The sequence below is a fragment of the Exophiala spinifera genome (genome assembly GCF_000836115.1).
Source record: "Exophiala spinifera strain CBS 89968 unplaced genomic scaffold supercont1.5, whole genome shotgun sequence".
NCBI lineage: Eukaryota > Fungi > Ascomycota > Eurotiomycetes > Chaetothyriales > Herpotrichiellaceae > Exophiala > Exophiala spinifera.
In genome coordinates, this window is record NW_015622517.1 from 1,662,555 (window position 1) to 1,680,622 (window position 18,068).

Below are 18,068 nucleotides of genomic sequence, written 5' to 3' on the forward strand. Positions count from 1 at the left end.
GGTGGAAAGCTATAAGCGTAATGGACTTTTCGACGCACTCGCTTCCGTAATGCAGCTTGGAGTAACCTCGCTAGTTGCCAAGCTGCGGAGAAGGGGCATTATGGTGCGCCGGAATTCATACGACGGATCATAACAGCACATGTGCGTGCCCTACGGAATCCGTGATCCAATGGGACAAGCTGAAATTCGTCGGTCTAATCTGCCTTATGTCAGCAGCCAAGTCTGCGACGGTAGCTCCGGGAAGCTCCTGCGATCAATGATTTCTTTGATGCTCTCAGTCTAAGTGTACATCTGCAACCTCAACGACTAGCATTTCGGTCAAGATGCGTCCATCACCTCGTCTCATGATGCAGGCCACCAAGGCCCTGCGCTCGGCCGGTCACCCAGACCCAAAGAACGGAGTGTACGTACAGCCACATCGTATCGAAGTCGCCTCGATCGCGGGCAACTAACAACTTGATGTAAACAGATACATGGGATGGTGGGGTGACTTGGGTACGGACTCCCTCCTCGAAGATATTGCATACCTTCCTTCCGGTCTCGAAGAACGCTCTCCGCCGCACGTGAAGACGAGGTGGATGATCATTACCGAAGAATATGGAGCTAACACAATATGCGTGAACAGGCTCCCCAAAACAAAAGGGAATCGTCACATATGTTTTGTCGCCGAACAGACAAGACCCCATGGCCGGAGCCTACAAGAACGCCATCTTCAACGTCTACCGCCGCACATACCACCAGATCCTGTACTGGCTTCCTCCCATGGTTCTCGGATACGTGCTCATGTCATGGGCTACAGAGAAGTAAAATCTAGCCGAGATACGCTGCTAGAAGTGGACACTGACGTTTATGCAGAAACCACTACCTGAACTCAAAGCCTGGACGTCTTGAAGCCGCAGAAGAAGAGGAGTAGGAGATGGACACACGATGATGCGTCTTTGAATGATATTGTACATAAGCGGGATCAGTGAATTCAAATACAAAAAGAATTTTCAAGATCAACGTCTGTCGTGGCTCTAGACTGCAAGCTTCTGACTATGCAATAACCTTCGTGCCAATGGAGATACCGTGATGCCTCGGATGCTAGGTCCAGAATTGTCTTCAGCCGCTCTGCGAGGCTGAAGTAGTGATGATCTACTGAGTGAGTCCGTCACCACAGAAGCCATTCGAAAAGAAAACCCCAGCTGGGAAATCCACAAGTGTTAGCCTGGCCCAATTCTAGGCATGTCGTGATGTTCGCTGAGACTGCTGAGATAGCGGTTTAACTCTTCGACTCGTTCTTTGTGCGTCTTGACACCTTCTCGCTTTAATCGATCCTCGAGCTGTGGCAGACTTGTCAGCGATAGTCATTGAGATAGTAACAGAAACAACAAACACATACTCTCTTCCGTCTTTGCTCCTCGTACCGTTTCTCTGCTTCAGTCTTGACAACCTGCCTTTCCTCGTCGTCCTTGATGCCGGCGCCCGGGCCGACTTCCTCTCCATCAACAGCGGCTAAATTGCGACGTTCCTCCTTCGCGAGCTGAGCATCTTCGTCTTCCAGCTTCCTTAGCATGACGGATTTGTCGTGAAAAGTATTGTCCTCGCCACGGTCGGCGGTCCCGTCACTCGGCTTACTGCTGGACTTCTTTTTCTTCTTCTTGTCGATTTTGGCGTCTTTCACTCCTTTCAGTTTGAGCTTACCGGACCCAACCGAGGCATAGTCGTTGGGCGCCATGATGGCTGAGATCAATACATAATAGGTAGATCACCAAACTCGAGAAACTCCACGGTTGGAGAACATCTCTTGATATTGCATCTAATGGCTTCCTGCTTCTCCGAAGTCAACGGGACACACGACGTCATGACGCATTTTTCCTTTCATCCTTTGAAAGGCCGGAGCACAACCTCTCTTGCAAAGGGACTGCATTCTCGAGACTGCCTTCTAGTACTGGAAAACGAAACCCTAACACACCGTTGATACTTTGGCTTAGAGAGTAGCTAATGTCACTTGCTGATGTTATCTCAACAGTTACTCCGATTGGACGGAAGTCTGTTTTTGCCCGTCTTTTCCACTTCGTCAAATATCATTTCTTTTCTTGATTCGGTCGTTCTATTCCTTCAGGTGTTGGTCAACGTCAGGGGGGTCCTTGGAAGGGATTGGTGCCTTCATTCTGATTGGACATTGTCCGAAACGTGGACAGCGAGCAGGATGAAGCCTCAATCGCGACATAACTTGTTCCGTGGGATGGCGGAGAATACATTAGGGACGGCCCGTGTCTCTTTTCTCGCATCCGAGCCCTGATCCTTGACGACGATGACTAGCTTCGCCTGCTGAATCGTCCTCTTACACTGGAGCTCCAAGATCTTGAAAGCGAGAGCATCCGCTGGATATTCCCAGGAACCTGACTTACCGCACAACTGGAGGAAAGGTCGATGCTCTCTTCATTGTCACGACAATTGATTGCGACACCAACCCGAATCTATATATGAAATGTGTGATGTCGGCTCTCAAATGGCTGCACTTGCTACACTGGCACCGTCTGCGCAGACTTTGTTCTACGGGATCTCGGCGCTGGGCCATTTGTTATGCTCCTGACAGATATGAATTGTCACAACCTAAACATTGACCGTGACTGGAACGTTACGTGTTACATTGACCTTGATGGACTGCTAGACTTCCCAAGGAATTTATGAGACATCACCGTAGCTGATGCCCCAGCTGTGGACGAAACGGACGTCGATACCTATATCGGATTTTGTGAAGAAGTCATGGATGCGTTCTCGGTTACTCTCTTGGAAACAGCATCTATTTACAAGGATGCTATTCAACACTGTTCCATCATGAATGCTAGCTGGGCTCGTGGCACATTCTGGTACGTTCTTCCTATGCAAAGCAATGCTGCTCTTCAATCTATATCACTTGATCATTGGCTGGGTTAGCTTCGCAATGAATCCCCGCTTTTGTTGCTGCCTCCCTCGCCCTTGGACGTCGACTGCGTTGCACTTTCCAAAGCGTACAACCGATTGAGTGCGAGTCTATTTGATGTCACTCGAGGGGCCAAAGTCCGCACCACAGTTATTCCTTCTCCCTATCTACTAAAAGAGAGCAAACCCACGACACTAAAGCATCATGTGCTGGAGGGGTCGTGGACTCAAGGCAGATACCAATCCCTTTGGGCGACCAGCCAAACAAGGCCAATCAAGGCAGGCAGGTAAGCATATTTTGTCTCATAAAACCTCGCAGTTTTCCAGATCAATGTTTCGGAGCCGTTCAGGAAGATCGTTCCAACGTAGGTCAAGATCGCAAGGTGATACAGAGGGGCATTGTCGATATTATAGGCGGCTAGAATCCGAATGAACCCAGTGTAGAGGTTCTGCATGCCATACACATGAGCCAACACCGACGTGGGCGGAGGTGCCCGAGGCCCTGAAAACTGACGCATGGAGCCCAAGGGATTGATGTAGCACACGACAGTGTGTAACAGACCCATGGAGGCTGTCTATACGTTCGATCAGGCTATCAGCCATGACCTGATACTGGTATGAGGGAAACCTGCCGTATCGCAGATGACAAAGGGAAGAAGGGGGTGGGGTAAGGGCTTACTTACAAAGAGTAAGTAGTATGGGAGAAGCCCCGGTGAAGGTGGGAGCAGTCCCGCCATCTCCTACTTTCGACTTATCGGATGATGCCTTCGGGTATACTTGTAGGTGGAACTATGTCAACTATGATAGCTCGACAGCTGTGAACACACGGAAGCTCAATTGAATCCTTGAGGGTATCCCTACGGTCTTTGGTAGCGAGATGATATCCGAAGCCAAATGGGACGCCTAAATGGGATAATTTGTGGCTATGGTGGCTGGTGTGACGCTCCCCATATAAAGCAGCAGATGTTTTGTCCTCAAGTCCCCAACGTGTTTTGTTTCTCGATTATGCATGCAGCGGCCAACCTCATCGTGGACTTAGGACACTGGCTTTCCCCGAGAAGTGAATGCCAAAGGAAGTGAGTCTTTGATCAAGGTCCTTTGGCCCTTGTCCTAACTCTTTGGACTCCCGTTTCAAGCCAGTGACCTATGATCGCGTTTCACGACTTGAGGCTGGTCGCGCCAGGGTGATGGGCGATGCTGTCCCAGCAGGCTCGAGAAACAGTGGCGGTTGCAGAGATTCTCTCGTCCCGTGCATGCACCGGGATTACAGAGGATTCGCTCTGTTTCGCCATGCGGAGCGCCCGATCACTGCGAGGAAGAGAACGTGGACAAGAAGTCTTTTATCTCCAATAGCAACATCAAAGCCTGTTCTGTTCCTGAGCCAACCCGGCCTACCGACCTTCAACGGTTGGTGACTCTAAGGACGGGCTTCACCTGTGTCTGACCACTCCCCGGTGTGGCTTTTGAGGTTCACCACACTATCTGCTGCGATTCTGACAATGAAGTTGACTATGCCGCTGAGAAGGATCGGCGAAGACCCCTCGCTTGGAGTGTGGATATCTTCCTGAGGAATCGGGAAACCACAAAGCACACGAGGGAAAGGACTACTCAATTGAACAGGTTTTGTGGCAAGGGAGACCTGGACCAAATTGCATCGTAAAGCAGAACGTATCAGTATCAGAAAAGACGGCCGTCGCTTGCACTTGTACATGGCCTCGCACTTCGGCACTTCACAGACAAAACTCTGTACTGCATTGCGAGATATCTTGTCTGCGGTGGTGCCACCAGGCATTTTGCGTGCAAACCTTTGAACTTTGACGAACTACCGTAGGAGCCTCGAAAGGACGGAGGGGCAAGAAGATTCACAGCATTAATCTTCCCACGGTATGATCACTCATGTGGGGTTGCTGGGCACATACCCGTGGAGCTAAAGTCAGGTACCCAGGCAGAGAAAGTAGCTGACATGGGTCTTTTCCCTCTAATTGTCTGAAGATGATGTTCACGACATCGCCGCCAAAAAAGACGAGTTTGAAGTCCCCAAGAGTCTTCAGATGGCCGGTTTCTCGATTTCCTGGAATGGCTACGTCTGGGCTACCGAAGAGACGACGGTAGGGTGAGTTAGTAACAGCTGTTCGATGACGTGTTCTTACCTGGTCCTCAATTTCTACTTGGTGCATCTCTTGCCACTTTGATCAACCTAAGCCTCTTGTCACCACAACCAGGCGGTTTCAACAACGCACCGTCTGATACATCTTCTTTTCTTCCATGGGAAGATCGCAGCCTTCGCTTGGCCTTGCCCCTCCTTCTCGGCGCAAGGATGCACGCGCCAAAGCTGCTAGATTTACGGCACACAAGACCATTCCAGGGCTCTTGGCCAGTAGTGCGAGGGTAAGGAAGGGCGTAGAAAGCAGCGAGCTTATCTTGGACGCATCTGCAGTCGACGTTCGAAGCAGCATGAGAGGTCTGGGGAGCAGAGGCCACGGGGATGATGGGAGAGCGAACGTCAAGATTCGTGTAGTTGCGGATGATACTCTTGTTGTTGCAAGAGCACTAAGTCAGGCCTCTGCAGGGGGTTTTGGCGAGGAGAAATCGGCCAGGCCCAAGAGGAACGTGGCAGTGCTGAACATGGCTAGTCCTCTGGTGCCCGGAGGAGGGTTTCTCAACGGTGCAACTGCGCAAGAGGAAAGCCTTTGCAATCGAACAACGCTTTATCCGGCGTTGAAAGATGAGTTTTATCGCTTGCCCGAAGTCGGCGCCATATGGACGGAAGATGTCCTGGTGTTTCGGGACCACACTGGCCAAGATTTGGGCAAAGGCGATCGGTGGTGGGTTGATGTTATCAGCGCAGCCATGCTCCGCTTTCCGGACGTCGAGGACACGACAGACGAGGACAAGAAATACGCCAGTCAGAAAGATCGAGACACTGCTGGTAGGCAAATCAAGTGCCTCATGGACATTTTACAAGCAAAGGGGGTCGAGAAGTGCGTCCTCGGTGCGTGGGGGTGTGGTGCATACGGCAATCCTGTCATGGAGATTGCCAACGCATTCAACAAAGTCATTCTGGGTGACGGCCGAGACAGCAAGACAAAACACTGGGGCAATTTAAAAGAGATCGTGTTTGCGATCAAAGAAGAGAGGCTGGCGGCGGACTTTGCAAAGCATTTTGGCAATGGGCTCCAGGTCGAGAGGCTGGCGCTTGGTCAAGATCACACATCTGATGAGAACGAGGATGCCGGCACGGATGAGCTTAAAGACCTCGAAGACAAGATCAAGGAGCTCGGTCTACGGATCGGCCAGTCCAATAATCCCTCGCTAAAGACACCTCTGGAGGCTATCCGCGCTCAAATGATGAGTCAACTGGAGCAGAAGCGATCAGTCAATACGCCGGCGGATGTTTTGAGCGAAGAAAACAGCGAGGACGACGACGAGAGCACATAAGAGACCGAGTCGGCATGAAGTCCAAGACCAACACCCCTCATGGGGAGAGCAGGAGAGTTAATGCACCCACACATCTGCGATAGTCTTCGTGTGGCTTCGTTCCCCTTGTTTTCCAGGATGCAGCAGGATGCTAGTCAGACACTCCTACCTTCTCAGCCAGTCCGTCCACTGCGCCACGATTAGTAGGACTAGCTACAGTCGCGGATAGTCAAGCATTTAATCCTGAACAGCTAGACTGCGTCGCAGAGGAGGCCTGATAGGACTTCCTCCATAAAAGGGGTCATATTATCGGCTTGTAGCTTTGTACGACCATCTTCGACAAGGATCAACCTAAGGTTTCCCTGGGGTTCACCCGGTAATTGTCAGCAACCATGTAATCTGCGATGTCCTAGTCCGTAGGGAAGGAATCCCACGTTGTGGGACGAGTCAAAAGTCCAGGGACAATCTCCACGACTTCTCCTTATGTGGGAATATTTGCTGTTGCATCGTCTCGCGGGGTCAGAATATCAATCTGCCCTGATTGTTGGCGGGGAAGAGTATTAACTGGGAATACCCCAGGTTTCTTGTATGATCTGCACTTGATTTCTCCATGACTATTCCTTGTGAAGAAGTCGCCAATCACCGACCGACCAGAGATTATATAGATCTCGACACTCTCCTTCGCGTCTGCCAACCACACCTTTCACCTACTTCATCATCTTTTCACCTGCTTCATTATCTCTCTATTCCAACGCAAATGGTACAAGAGTAGAGATCAAAATGGCACAGACCGTTATTCTTTCCATCGCATTCCTTTTGCTGTCTGCCCTCGTTTCCTATGCATACGCCTTCGTGGGACACCGAGAGAGAGGACTCCCTCCTGGTAAGCCACCTTGTCTACTATCTCCCAGGTCAGCCTGTAAAGGACATGCTGAAAATGCCGACTGATATGTTGCACTCCAGGACCTCCTACCACAGCCATCATAGGAAACGTGCACCAAATACCCACGAAAGGATCATATCTCATGTGAGTCAAGCCTGTCCCACCCCCCGCAGGCCGTCCTGTATGAAGAGCGAGGCCTGACATTTGATTCCACAGGTTCACAGAATGGGCAAAGGTACTCCTTCCCGATTTATTGTCTTACCGTCTTGGAATTGACTCGTTGGCCAGACTTACGGCGGAATCTTCTCCCTCAAACTCGGCTCTGCGACAGCAATCGTCCTCACCGACCGTCGACTCGTCAAACAGCTCATAGACAAGAAGTCCAGCATCTACAGTAACCGCCCTCACAGCTACGTCTCGCATAACCTCATCACCGGTGGTGACCACGTCCTGATTGCCCACTATAGCAAAGTGTGGCAACGTTACCGCAAAGTCATTCACCAACACTTCATGGAAAGCATCGTGATGAAAGACCATCTTCCTTTGCAGCAAGCTGAAGCCAGCCAACTATTGCATGACTTCGTCGTCCGGCCTGATCAACACATGTGGCATCCAAAGCGGTTCACGAACAGCATTGCTTGCGGGACCATCTGGGGTGTACGCAGCCCGACCATTGACACTGAGCATATGTTGCGCTTGTACCGCTTGATGGAGGACTGGTCTGTCGTGATGGAGCCAGGCAATACACCACCGGTCGATATCTTCCCAGCGTTGCATTACGTTCCAGAGGCCGTCTTTGGTAACTGGCGGACCAGAGCCAGGCATGTCGGGAAAGCGATGAACGATTTATACAACGACATGCTCACTGGATTGGAGAAGAGACGTGAAACTGTCGGACCAAAGTACAGCTTCATGGACAGGGTCCTGGACCAGAAAGACAAGCTCGACCTGAACAGACATCAGTTGTACTTCCTTGGTGGCACGATGATGGAGGGTGCCAGTGACACGTCTTCCAGCATCATACTAGCTGCCATTCAGGCGTTTGTCAAGTGGCCCGAAGTCATGCACAAGGCACAGGAGGAGATTGACAGCGTCATGGGGGAGGACAGAAGCCCTGTCTGGTCTGATTATCCGAGTTTGCCATACGTGGCGGCGACAGTGAAAGAGGCCATGCGTTGGCGACCAGGTATGCCCCTCTCTGTTCGGCTCTGATCAGGTCGAGTCTGGTAATATGATCCTTGCTAATAAATCATAGTGGTACCTCTGGCTTTCCCACACGCAGTAGACGAAGGTAAGTCAAGAACACGCCCAAGACAGGACCATAAGTGATTGACTTCGACTCAGATGACTGGATCGACGGGTACAAGATCCCGAAAGGCTCGGTGGTCTTCATCAACGCTTGGGGCATGCACCACGATGAAAAGAAGTTCCCTAACCCGGACGTCTTTGATCCTGATCACTACAAGGGCGTGACCGCGCTGGCTTCGGAGCTGGCTCAGTCTTCCAACCCTGATGACAGAGACCACTACGGATACGGGTCAGGAAGACGTCTCTGTCCTGGAATCCATCTCGCCGAAAGAAACTTGTTTCTGGCCATCGCCAAACTGCTGTGGGCATTCGAGTTTGGACCAGGAACGAATGAAGAGGGAAGCGTTGTTTACCCAGACATCGACCCTCGAACTGGTTACAGCGAAGGATTCCTCGTGTGTGCAAAGCCATATGCATTGGACGCCAAGTGTCGATCGGTGAAGAGAGAAGACACCATCTATCGTGAGTATGAGGAAGCAAAGAGGGATGTTTTCTCTGCCTTTGACAACTAGGTTCGGTGGCAAAAGGGTATGAGAAACAATCCATCAGGAGTATGTGCAAGCAAAGAGCCTAGAGGGGTTTTTCTGTCTTTGACAACTTAGGTTCGGTGACAGAGAGGACAGAAACTCATCTTTTGTGAGTATGAGGGAGCAAAGAGGGATGTTTTTTTCTGCCTTTGACAAGTAAGGGTCAGTGACAGAGGAGACGCGAAAGCTGGAACAGCTATGTATGTATTATCCATGGATTAAACAAAGAAAGCAATGAACGATAAGGCCCGTGCCATGAAGTCGTTCACCTTGCGGAGTCATTTAGGTTGTCCTTTGCGCAATGGTGACCCGCGTTGACCCGCTGTGACCCGCCTGGTGGTATCCGCATTGCACAAGTATTGACAGCCTTGCAAGCGCAGCCTCGCTGAACGAAGCTGAGTCCAAAGTCACATGACTCAAGTCTTGGCACTGGCGGCCCTTCCCACAATCGCGAAAAAAGGGCATTGACTGCGCGCTAAACTCAAAAAAGTTCCCCGGCAAGTGTGAGGAAGAGAAGCGCAGTTCCTCTTGAATTTCACTTCTACTCCTCCTCAACCACCACCAACACCACCACCACACCACGAAAAGGCGCAGGATATCGACCTCTTTGCGACCGTCTTTCCCAACCCGTACAAACCCCCCATCACCCACTCTTCGCTCGTTCAAAGATGGGTCCTTCACGCACCGTCGCACCCAAGGTAAGAACTTCTTCAAGTGTACATGTTTCTGTCACCGGACGGAACCCGAACCGAACCGCTTTGCTGCCATGTCGACCTGTGTGGTCCTTGAGAGATTCTCATATCGCGCGTGCTCATGTGCACGCGAATGCGGAAAGGATGAGGATCCGGACCCCTTGTAAAACAAAAGACATGAGAAAAAGGCAGTAGGCTAAGGTTTTTTTCGTTTTGTGTTGAATATAGGCATCTGGCCGTGGTGGCAAGACCGCGAAGAACGCAAAGGTTACCAAGAAGGTATGTTCTACATCTGTTGTCCCCAAAGTGTTTTCCTTCCCCTCGATCAGATCAGATCGCGTCGCATCACATCATTGTCTCTCCTCAAGTCCGATTGCATTCACCCGCCGCTCGCGCAGAGAGGTAACTCGTTGAGCTGACCTTTTTTCCTTTTCGGATGACATTAGTACACCATCAACTGCAGCCAGCCTGTCAGCGACAAGATCTTCGATCTGTCGGCGTTCGAGAAGTTCCTGCACGACCGCATCAAGGTCGAGGGCCGCACCAGCAACCTCGGCGACAATGTGCAGATCTCCCAGGTCGGCGACGGCAAGATCGAGGTCGTCACCCACATTCCTTTCTCCGGTCGCTACTTGAAGTACCTGTACGTATTTACACCTGATATACATCGTCCTCGTACCGTACACCATACCCAATACACCCCTTGGAAATCCAGGCAGAAAGAACTCCCACACACACACAAACCCGTGCGAAACAAAATGAGAACTAGGCTAATAAAGTACTTGCCAAATCCAGGACCAAGAAGTTCCTCAAGAAGCAGCAACTCCGTGACTGGCTCCGTGTCGTGTCAACTAGCAACGGTGTCTACGAGTTGAGATTCTTCAACGTCGTCAACGACGAGGGCGACGAGGATGATGAGTAGACCATCAAACACGCACAACAAGGGATATCAAAAGGTTCAGTCTTACGATACGGTGGATGGGACGGCCTTGTCATGTGATCATTCACTTGATTGACATGATATTGCATTACCGCTGCAGATACCAAAATTAGAAGAAAAGTTTTGATGACAATGAACAATACACTCGGCGAGGAAACCATTTCTCTCACCGTTCGGACGTGTGTCATACGCGCCATTTCTCATATTCTCTGGTAGAGATGAATCTGATATCTCATGTTCTCCAACTCCACGGGGTACTTCAGTGACGAGTTCAATCTGAACCAGCGTGAATCATCAGAGACTTGTTTTTTCCACTTACCCTGTGCGACATCCTGTAACGCGTGATCAAGTAGCCATTTCATTGGGTATTTCTTGGTCTGACCTTGGCCCAGTTTGACCTCTGAGTAAGAGCCGGGACTGTCGACGACGAGAAACCACGAGCCAGGCTGCATCATGTCGCTAATCGCCAACAGGAATGCAGTCGTCCGTGATATCGAGCTCGAAAACAACTCGTTCAGTGTGAACATGACGGTGCATAGTCGAACGGGGGCGAGTAAATCACGCAGCCTCCCTTCGTCGACGGCGAGTATGTCGCATTGAGAGAAGCAATGTGAAAACTGACCACTTGCGACCAAGGGCCCATTGGCTGACTTCGCGCTCTCACTCGCATACGCCGAGAGGGGAGGTGGAGTGCACAAGTGGTGTGCTAGCTTGTCGAGACAGCCAGACCAGTCTGCGATGTCGATGGCGTGCACTTCCAGACTCGAGAGAGAATGTGTCTGGGCAACAGCGGCCGCACATGCAGCCACTTCCGCCCCTCCGCCACCTCCAATGCATGCGACTCTCATGGAGCTTGGGGAAGAATTCATATCCAGACACGGGTCAGTTCCGCCCACCCACACTGGCTGCAAGTCGCGGTGCAAGAAGATGTCGGTATATCCAAGGGAGCGAGCGGCACTCCACCTCAGTGCGTAAGCATCCAGATATTCTTGCTTGGCGAACGCACTCGCAAAGTCCCGCTGGAAGAGATGTCCCTTGACCTCTTGAATCACGGTCTTGACCTCTCCTTGGTCGTGGAGAGGAAAGGCCCGGCGAAACACGTCCAGAATCATTTGCTGTAGTTCTACCGGCAGAGCCGCGGCTTCGGGGCGTTTTTGTGCAATGATGTCGTTGACAGGCTCGCGGGAGATATGCGTGGGTTTGGTGCCACTCGAGCCCTTCTGCTTCCTTCCTGGAGGCGCCATTGCTCTCAATGACGGAAATGTCACAAGGTCGAGAGGCTGGTCAGCGTCTCAGCCTGACGGCGAAGGCGTGGTACAAAAACACCCGGACAGTTGTACAAGTCAAAGATGAAATCCGAAAAATTAGCCGCCTGCTGTCCCCCAGTAAACATGTCATGCGAGAAGAGGCGTAGCCGCGTGCCGTGCGTCTTTCTTCTGCAAGGGACGATAGCGCCGTCTGTCCCGTCGGCCTGATGCCGCAGGGGGCGGAGATGTGTGCTGATGACCACGTCGTGATCGTTCCGGTGCAAATCGAATTCTCGACTAGCTCACAAATGTTTTCGCTTTGGTTGGATTCGAGACGGGTGTTGAGGTTAGCTATCTGCAGCCAAGCTCGTCTATCACAAAAGGGTTACACCACCAGGAGAATTTTTCTTATCGGGCGCAAAGGTGTGCCTCCCCTTGCGTTGGCCCTCTCTTCACGAGGAACGTGCATGCACTAATGCGTGGTTTGCATATGGGCGAACCAAAGTCTTCAAAGACCACCCAAGTAGAGGATGTTGGTGTGAAGCGAGCTTCTTGACGTGATGAGTGTCAAACTCCAAGTGGTATTGGTCTGCAGGATCCGCTCAAGTTCAGCTGGAGGCGGTCAGTCTCCCAAACTAGTCCAGCAATAATCGGCGGCCTTGTCGATGAAAGGATTCGGGGAAAAGCGTGGGTGAGGTGTGGCAAACAGACAGGGTTCCATGTAACCGAGATTTCTTAGACCATAGTTGTCAAGGGAACCAGCAAGAAGCGAGTTTCACCAGAGTCTTATGTCTGAAGTCGTTGGATCTGTGGCTTGTTTGAGAACCTGAGATTCTCAATCGTAAACCAGGAGGGAGCAGATCGGCAGCAACGGCTGTATCCGTACGAGACAACGAACTAGATGTCGCTCTGACCTGAAGCCACAAGGACCAGTTGCAGCCAAATTACGGCTTGGATGAGCCCCCAAAGGAGATTTCTGCACACGGGACCAAGTGCCTCGTATCAGTCGCCTGTTGGTTCTTCAGGCCTGCAGTTCCTGCATAAGCGCAGCTTACAGAGAGGGCCACCCGCGAACGCTAAGAAGCTGAGCTGCAAGGTCCAGGGCTTTCCCGCCAACAGGGCAAATAGAGTGAGGTTTCCCGCCAGAGGCCACCGATAGACATGTACTGTGGTCGCAGTTTCTCGTCAAAGCCAGGCTGCCAGTCAGGAATGCGAAGCACACGCGGACAATGAGGTGGCACAAAGCAGTCCGACTGTAGATAACACTGCGGCCCGGTGGGTAGACAGGGAAAGTGGAATTCAGGACGATGGAGATTGGGAGGCCACCTGGCTAGGATGGTCATCTCCTTGCTCGATTTTGCCTGCCAACACATCAACCGGCCGTCCTTGGGTCAGACTGCGTTGATTGACAGCGTCAATCAGCAACCCTCAGGCCCTGGCGCCTCCTTTGGGGGAACTTTTCCATTGTACATGGAGAAAAGTCGCATACAGGGTTAAGACGGGACGATGAAGCAGTGTTTAAGGCGCACGTCAACGCGCAGGCCGGACGTTGGCTCTGATGGCAATCTTCAATCGAATTGCTCCGGACGGGTCGTCCTGGTGGAGGTTGTCGAAGTAGTGGTACTCCGTACTCGGTACCTGTACCGTAATCGTCAAGTGCACACTCTCGTCTGTGTTCGTCATCGTCGTCTTGCAGACGGAGTTGCTTGGATTGGACTGAGGAGCAGCAGGCATTGTGCCAACTCGAGCCATCTACATGCGCCGAAAGAGGATTGGGGGCAACGCCGCAGGTGCCGCTAACGACGCCTAAAGGCGCTGCCCCTCGCCCGCAGAATGGCGCCTAACCGGGCTGGGCGATGCCTAATGGGTAAACTGCGCCTGCAGCTGCACCCTGTGACCTGCACCCGGGAAGATCAAGCTTGTGGTTGCCAGGTGCAGTGGAGTCGCTGCTGCTCGGTTCCCTGCAAGCTGCACCTGCGCTGCGCCTCTGGCCTGGGGCTTCCTGGCCTTCCTGCGACCTCCGTCTTTCTTCACCTTTTTCCCGTTCAAACCACACACCATCCTTCTCACACACTCCTGCCTCTCCACCACCTGTAATCCCGTCCCTCTCACACCTCACGGCCTGACAAGCCTCTGGCTCCTGATCGAAGAAAGACTCACAGTCGGTCTTTCTTCCAGGTTGCTGTCCACTCCTTCAAAACCACCTCGCTCAACCATTCAGACCACGATCACTCTTTCCGCCTTACCCGGCCTCCAGTCATCGCAGCTTCACTCGAGAGTCTTGCCTATAGGTACTACTCGCTGTGAGTCGTCGACGAGGTGCATGCTGACACGCCTCCAGAACGCCATACTAGTCCCTCCTTACCAAGACATTGCAGCGCAATCTCGCCGTCTCAACCTGTAATGGTTGCGGTGGTTCCGTCGTGAAAAAGCTTCACAAAGAACTTCCCTCGGCCAGGTGCAGGAACACCTTTCTGAACAATATCTAATGCACCTGCCTGCTGGTCAGAACAGCCACCGATACTAAACTTCGGCTGGCTGCAATTGTTGAACTATGACTTCGATTTCGCTGCCTCCTACGGTACCTGGCTTGTCCCTGTTTGGCCCTGAACCTGAAAGTCCAACTCGATCCCCCGCTGCGCACAGGAGACGCCCGTCACGCAATCCAAATGCTGCACAATTGCCGAGCTTTTCCTTCAATCCTGGTGCAGATGATACCATGAATGCAGGAGAAATGGGGAGACGGAATTTGCGAGGAGGCATTGCAACAGTGGAGGCCGGCCAGCGTCCTTCTAGGCCAGCGTTACCGGATTTCAAGTTCAATCCAGGAGCCGATTTACCTCCTGAGAGGAGCCCGAGTCCGACTCACCCGGTCCTACAAGAGATGGCCTTGAATCAACAACGTGCTGTTCGATCTGCCAGACCTGCTCCGTTGCCCGCATTCACCTTCAACCCAAGCGCACACCCGGCACAGGCGTCACCAAGCCCAACCAAATTGAGCCCGGGTCATGTCCAGCCTCCGTCGCATCGTTCTGGTCATCGGAGAGGGGTGAGTGAATTCGTCGGGGGTGGAAACAACGGCCCTCAATTGGTCAGTACGAGTCCGGAAAAGCCAGAGTATCGCCCACATCCTCCCGTCACAGCAACTAGGGGACATGCGCATCGCCGGTCTCAAGCCGTGTCCATCTCCGACATTGACACGTCTGAGTTGATCAAGGCGAACGCTTTGTCCAAAGCACGGGCCGGTCCTCCACCAACCTCCCCGTCGGAGAGTGCACTGGCGTTCTCTTACCCCCGTGCTGGGCCTTCATTGCGGCAGTCAATGTCAAACATTGTTCGAACTCCGCCGTCATCTCCTCGACGTAGAGACAGCGCGCCAGGTGTTCGTCCGCGTGTGGGATTCTCTGACCAAGTGGATGTCATTCCCCGACCACTGTCCTTGATCTCATCCGAAACTGAGGGCAGTAATTCAACCATTCGAGGATGCCACTCGTTGTCAGGCAGCATCAATTCCATCGCAAGCCCCACTCCACGTCCCGCCGTAGTCATCACGTCCGGCGAAATATGGAGTTCGCCCGAGCGGCCACAAACAGCTGATGCGCAGTCAACTCTATCGCCTGGTATGGCTTCAGCAACTCAACCGATTTCTTTGATCAATCTGCCAAAACGACCGCTTTCAGCTTCTGGATCCCCTGGAACTCTGAGCTGCAGCAGCCCTCCTAGTAAGAAGAAGTATTTCTGGTTCAATCAGTCAACAATGAGCTCTCCGTCGACCACACCCCGGACTGAACACAGTGATCCTATGGACGTTTTTTCCTCCGATATGTGTCCTCAACCATCCGTGTTAAGAGCCTTCGCTGATCAAGGTCGACCTAAAACGTCTGCTGGAGAGCCAGGCTCCTCGTCATCGAGGAAGCGGAAATACCATACCTGGACTTCTGGCATATTCTCGAGGAAAACCGACAGCAAACGCTCCAGCAAAGCTAAAGAGACGGAAGTACCACCAGTACCTGCTCTGGTTAGACGACCAAGTGATCGACTCAAGGACATCTTCGATGCTGATGATACAATCATCCTGCGTGAACCTTCCCCAGTTGCGACGAGAGTGCGACCTCCGATGCCCCACCCAGTACCCGCTCAGGCATCCATTCCTGACGAGCCTGCAGAACACATCACGAGTCCTGTGCTTGATTTAGACGCAGCATTGGGCCCTTTCGGAAGTGAAGAGAAGCTTAGTCCCGGCAGAAACAACCCATTGGATCGCATGGCGAAACTTCACAGCAGCGAGCGGAGAGGCAATGTGGATGCTTTTGGCAGTGTTCATAGGAGGACCGAATCAGCACCCACCATGCCAGCTGTCAACCGAACCACCTTTGGCGTTCACCGTATGGGGAGCAATTCGTCACTCACTGAAGATGTTTTCGACGAAGAGGAAGAGGACAATTTTCTGGCTGGAGAGAACATTGAATCCCAGAGTCACTTGCCTGCAGATAATCAGAGTGACCCCATGTCCATCGACGCCCTTGGTACGTCGCCGCCTGCAAGATTCAATGGTCCCTCTCTGAAGCCAACGGAAGGTCTTGGTCTGTCCTTGGGCAAGAATCGCGCTGACGGCGTCATCATTGCCGATCTCGAGGAAGATGTTGCTCGCGCCGAAGCTCGATCATCCAACTCTACCATTGAAGCTCCTGTTTTCCCAGACTTTGAAACGCAAAAGCCGTCTACTTCTCCAATGGTTTTGGCATATCCGGCGCCTCAGTCTTACTATGCTTCCTCCACAGAAGGACGCACGACATCTGCCTCAATGATTTCATCCCCAGATGCAGATCACATTTCTTTCGAAACGATGGCCCGGCCAAACCGGACAGTTGGAGAAGCAAGCCCGGACTTTGTGCTACGGGCTTCCATTGATGACCTGCCATCTCTGAGTGACAGCCTGTCAAGCGGAGTCTTGCCGAGATTTTCCAGTAGCGCAGGCACTCGTTCTTCAACGGATCAACGTTCTCACTCCATGATAGACCCATCGACTTCAAGATCACACAGCCAGCAGGCATGGAAGCGAGCGAGCTTGGCCAGTCTCAATCGTCTGATTCCAAGTTCTTCGAACGGCAGCAAACTCAAGTTCGAGACTGTGCCTGATCCGCTCGTGGGTGACGTCAAGGTTCGGAAGAAGAACAACAGGATCAGTAAACTGGTGAATTTCTGGCGATCAAAAGACAAACCTGAGAAATGATTGTTCTCAAGAACAAGGTTGATCAAGAATGGCAATCCTTACTTACGGCATTACGAACAGAGCGTAGCGAAGAGTTTTTGAAGCTCTCACGACTTGAATGGCATTTTCATGGACGCACTTTTTTACGACACCTTCACGATTGGGGAGGTCTGGGACGTACGAGTCTCGACCGAAGCACCCCTTCGACCTTTTTTTCTTCTACGGAGAATTACTCGTTGAACAGACTGCACTCATGCCCTTTCGAAACAGGCACACAATGTCTTCTACATACCCTCTTGGGCTCGAATACATTTTAGCGACAATTGGGGTCTGTCTTTGGTAATTTTTTGACGCACAGAACTGCGGTGTCGGGCACTCGGAATTTTCGACTAGGCTACCTTTTGCGACAAGATCTTTGACAGCAACAAAATCAACAGAAAAGAAACAAATCAATGTTTGTGTGACTGATTAAGAATCATTTTACCTTCCTTTCGCTGGACATGAAGACTTGACTATGTTCATATGTATGACTCACGCTGAGCTACATAAAGCTAGGGTTGATGGAATGAGCTTGGTGATTTTGGAAGGAGACAGGGAACCCGTGAGAATGAATTGAGGGATGTTTTCGTGACAACGGTTGTCAAGCCGACCTGGCTTCTCGTTCTCAAGTCTGGTCAGTCTGATGGTGGGCGGGCTTAGGGAAGAAATTCTTTTGCCTTGTACATGTTACTTACACATGAGTCAGCCCATACGTACTTTTGTACGTACACCGCTCAAGGGTAGTATTTTCTTCAGGACTTCATGGCATCCTCGATCAATCTGTTTTTGTTGATCAGATTGTACTACCTCGATGTCCCTGGAGGATGATACCTAGGGTGTATGAAAGATATATTTTATCCCACATTGATAGCTGTTTTTTCCTGGTCCAACCATGT

The 18,068-nt window shown here is 51.7% G+C and overlaps 8 protein-coding genes across 8 annotated transcripts; 5 read left to right on the forward strand and 3 right to left on the reverse strand.

The window, feature by feature from the left end:
- Positions 1 to 323: 323 nt before the first annotated feature.
- PV08_07149 (uncharacterized protein) lies at positions 324 to 913 on the forward strand (the record flags this gene model as incomplete). Its single annotated transcript, XM_016381481.1, has 4 exons — positions 324 to 403; positions 470 to 495; positions 626 to 803; positions 856 to 913. 4 exons carry the CDS (start codon positions 324 to 326, stop codon positions 911 to 913), a joined length of 342 nt encoding a protein of 113 aa, XP_016234583.1.
- Positions 914 to 1,202: 289 nt separating this feature from the next.
- PV08_07150 (uncharacterized protein) lies at positions 1,203 to 1,717 on the reverse strand (the record flags this gene model as incomplete). The annotated part of the gene is made up of 2 exons (XM_016381482.1): positions 1,203 to 1,322; positions 1,382 to 1,717. The coding sequence occupies 2 exons, from the start codon at positions 1,715 to 1,717 to the stop codon at positions 1,203 to 1,205; spliced, it is 456 nt and encodes a 151-aa protein (XP_016234584.1).
- A 1,417-nt stretch (positions 1,718 to 3,134) lies between these two features.
- Positions 3,135 to 3,473, reverse strand: PV08_07151 (uncharacterized protein; the record flags this gene model as incomplete). Its single annotated transcript, XM_016381483.1, has 1 exon — positions 3,135 to 3,473. The coding sequence occupies one exon, from the start codon at positions 3,471 to 3,473 to the stop codon at positions 3,135 to 3,137; it is 339 nt and encodes a 112-aa protein (XP_016234585.1).
- A 1,699-nt stretch (positions 3,474 to 5,172) lies between these two features.
- PV08_07152 (uncharacterized protein) lies at positions 5,173 to 6,345 on the forward strand (the record flags this gene model as incomplete). The annotated part of the gene is made up of 1 exon (XM_016381484.1): positions 5,173 to 6,345. One exon carries the CDS (start codon positions 5,173 to 5,175, stop codon positions 6,343 to 6,345), a length of 1,173 nt encoding a protein of 390 aa, XP_016234586.1.
- Positions 6,346 to 7,104: 759 nt separating this feature from the next.
- PV08_07153 (uncharacterized protein) lies at positions 7,105 to 9,027 on the forward strand (the record flags this gene model as incomplete). The annotated part of the gene is made up of 6 exons (XM_016381485.1): positions 7,105 to 7,207; positions 7,288 to 7,351; positions 7,424 to 7,442; positions 7,496 to 8,393; positions 8,463 to 8,498; positions 8,552 to 9,027. 6 exons carry the CDS (start codon positions 7,105 to 7,107, stop codon positions 9,025 to 9,027), a joined length of 1,596 nt encoding a protein of 531 aa, XP_016234587.1.
- Positions 9,028 to 9,710: 683 nt separating this feature from the next.
- On the forward strand, positions 9,711 to 10,656 carry PV08_07154 (uncharacterized protein; the record flags this gene model as incomplete). Its single annotated transcript, XM_016381486.1, has 4 exons — positions 9,711 to 9,740; positions 9,963 to 10,013; positions 10,181 to 10,377; positions 10,530 to 10,656. The coding sequence occupies 4 exons, from the start codon at positions 9,711 to 9,713 to the stop codon at positions 10,654 to 10,656; spliced, it is 405 nt and encodes a 134-aa protein (XP_016234588.1).
- Positions 10,657 to 10,874: 218 nt separating this feature from the next.
- PV08_07155 (uncharacterized protein) lies at positions 10,875 to 11,918 on the reverse strand (the record flags this gene model as incomplete). Its single annotated transcript, XM_016381487.1, has 1 exon — positions 10,875 to 11,918. The coding sequence occupies one exon, from the start codon at positions 11,916 to 11,918 to the stop codon at positions 10,875 to 10,877; it is 1,044 nt and encodes a 347-aa protein (XP_016234589.1).
- A 2,557-nt stretch (positions 11,919 to 14,475) lies between these two features.
- On the forward strand, positions 14,476 to 17,154 carry PV08_07156 (uncharacterized protein; the record flags this gene model as incomplete). The annotated part of the gene is made up of 1 exon (XM_016381488.1): positions 14,476 to 17,154. The coding sequence occupies one exon, from the start codon at positions 14,476 to 14,478 to the stop codon at positions 17,152 to 17,154; it is 2,679 nt and encodes an 892-aa protein (XP_016234590.1).
- Positions 17,155 to 18,068: the final 914 nt, after the last annotated feature.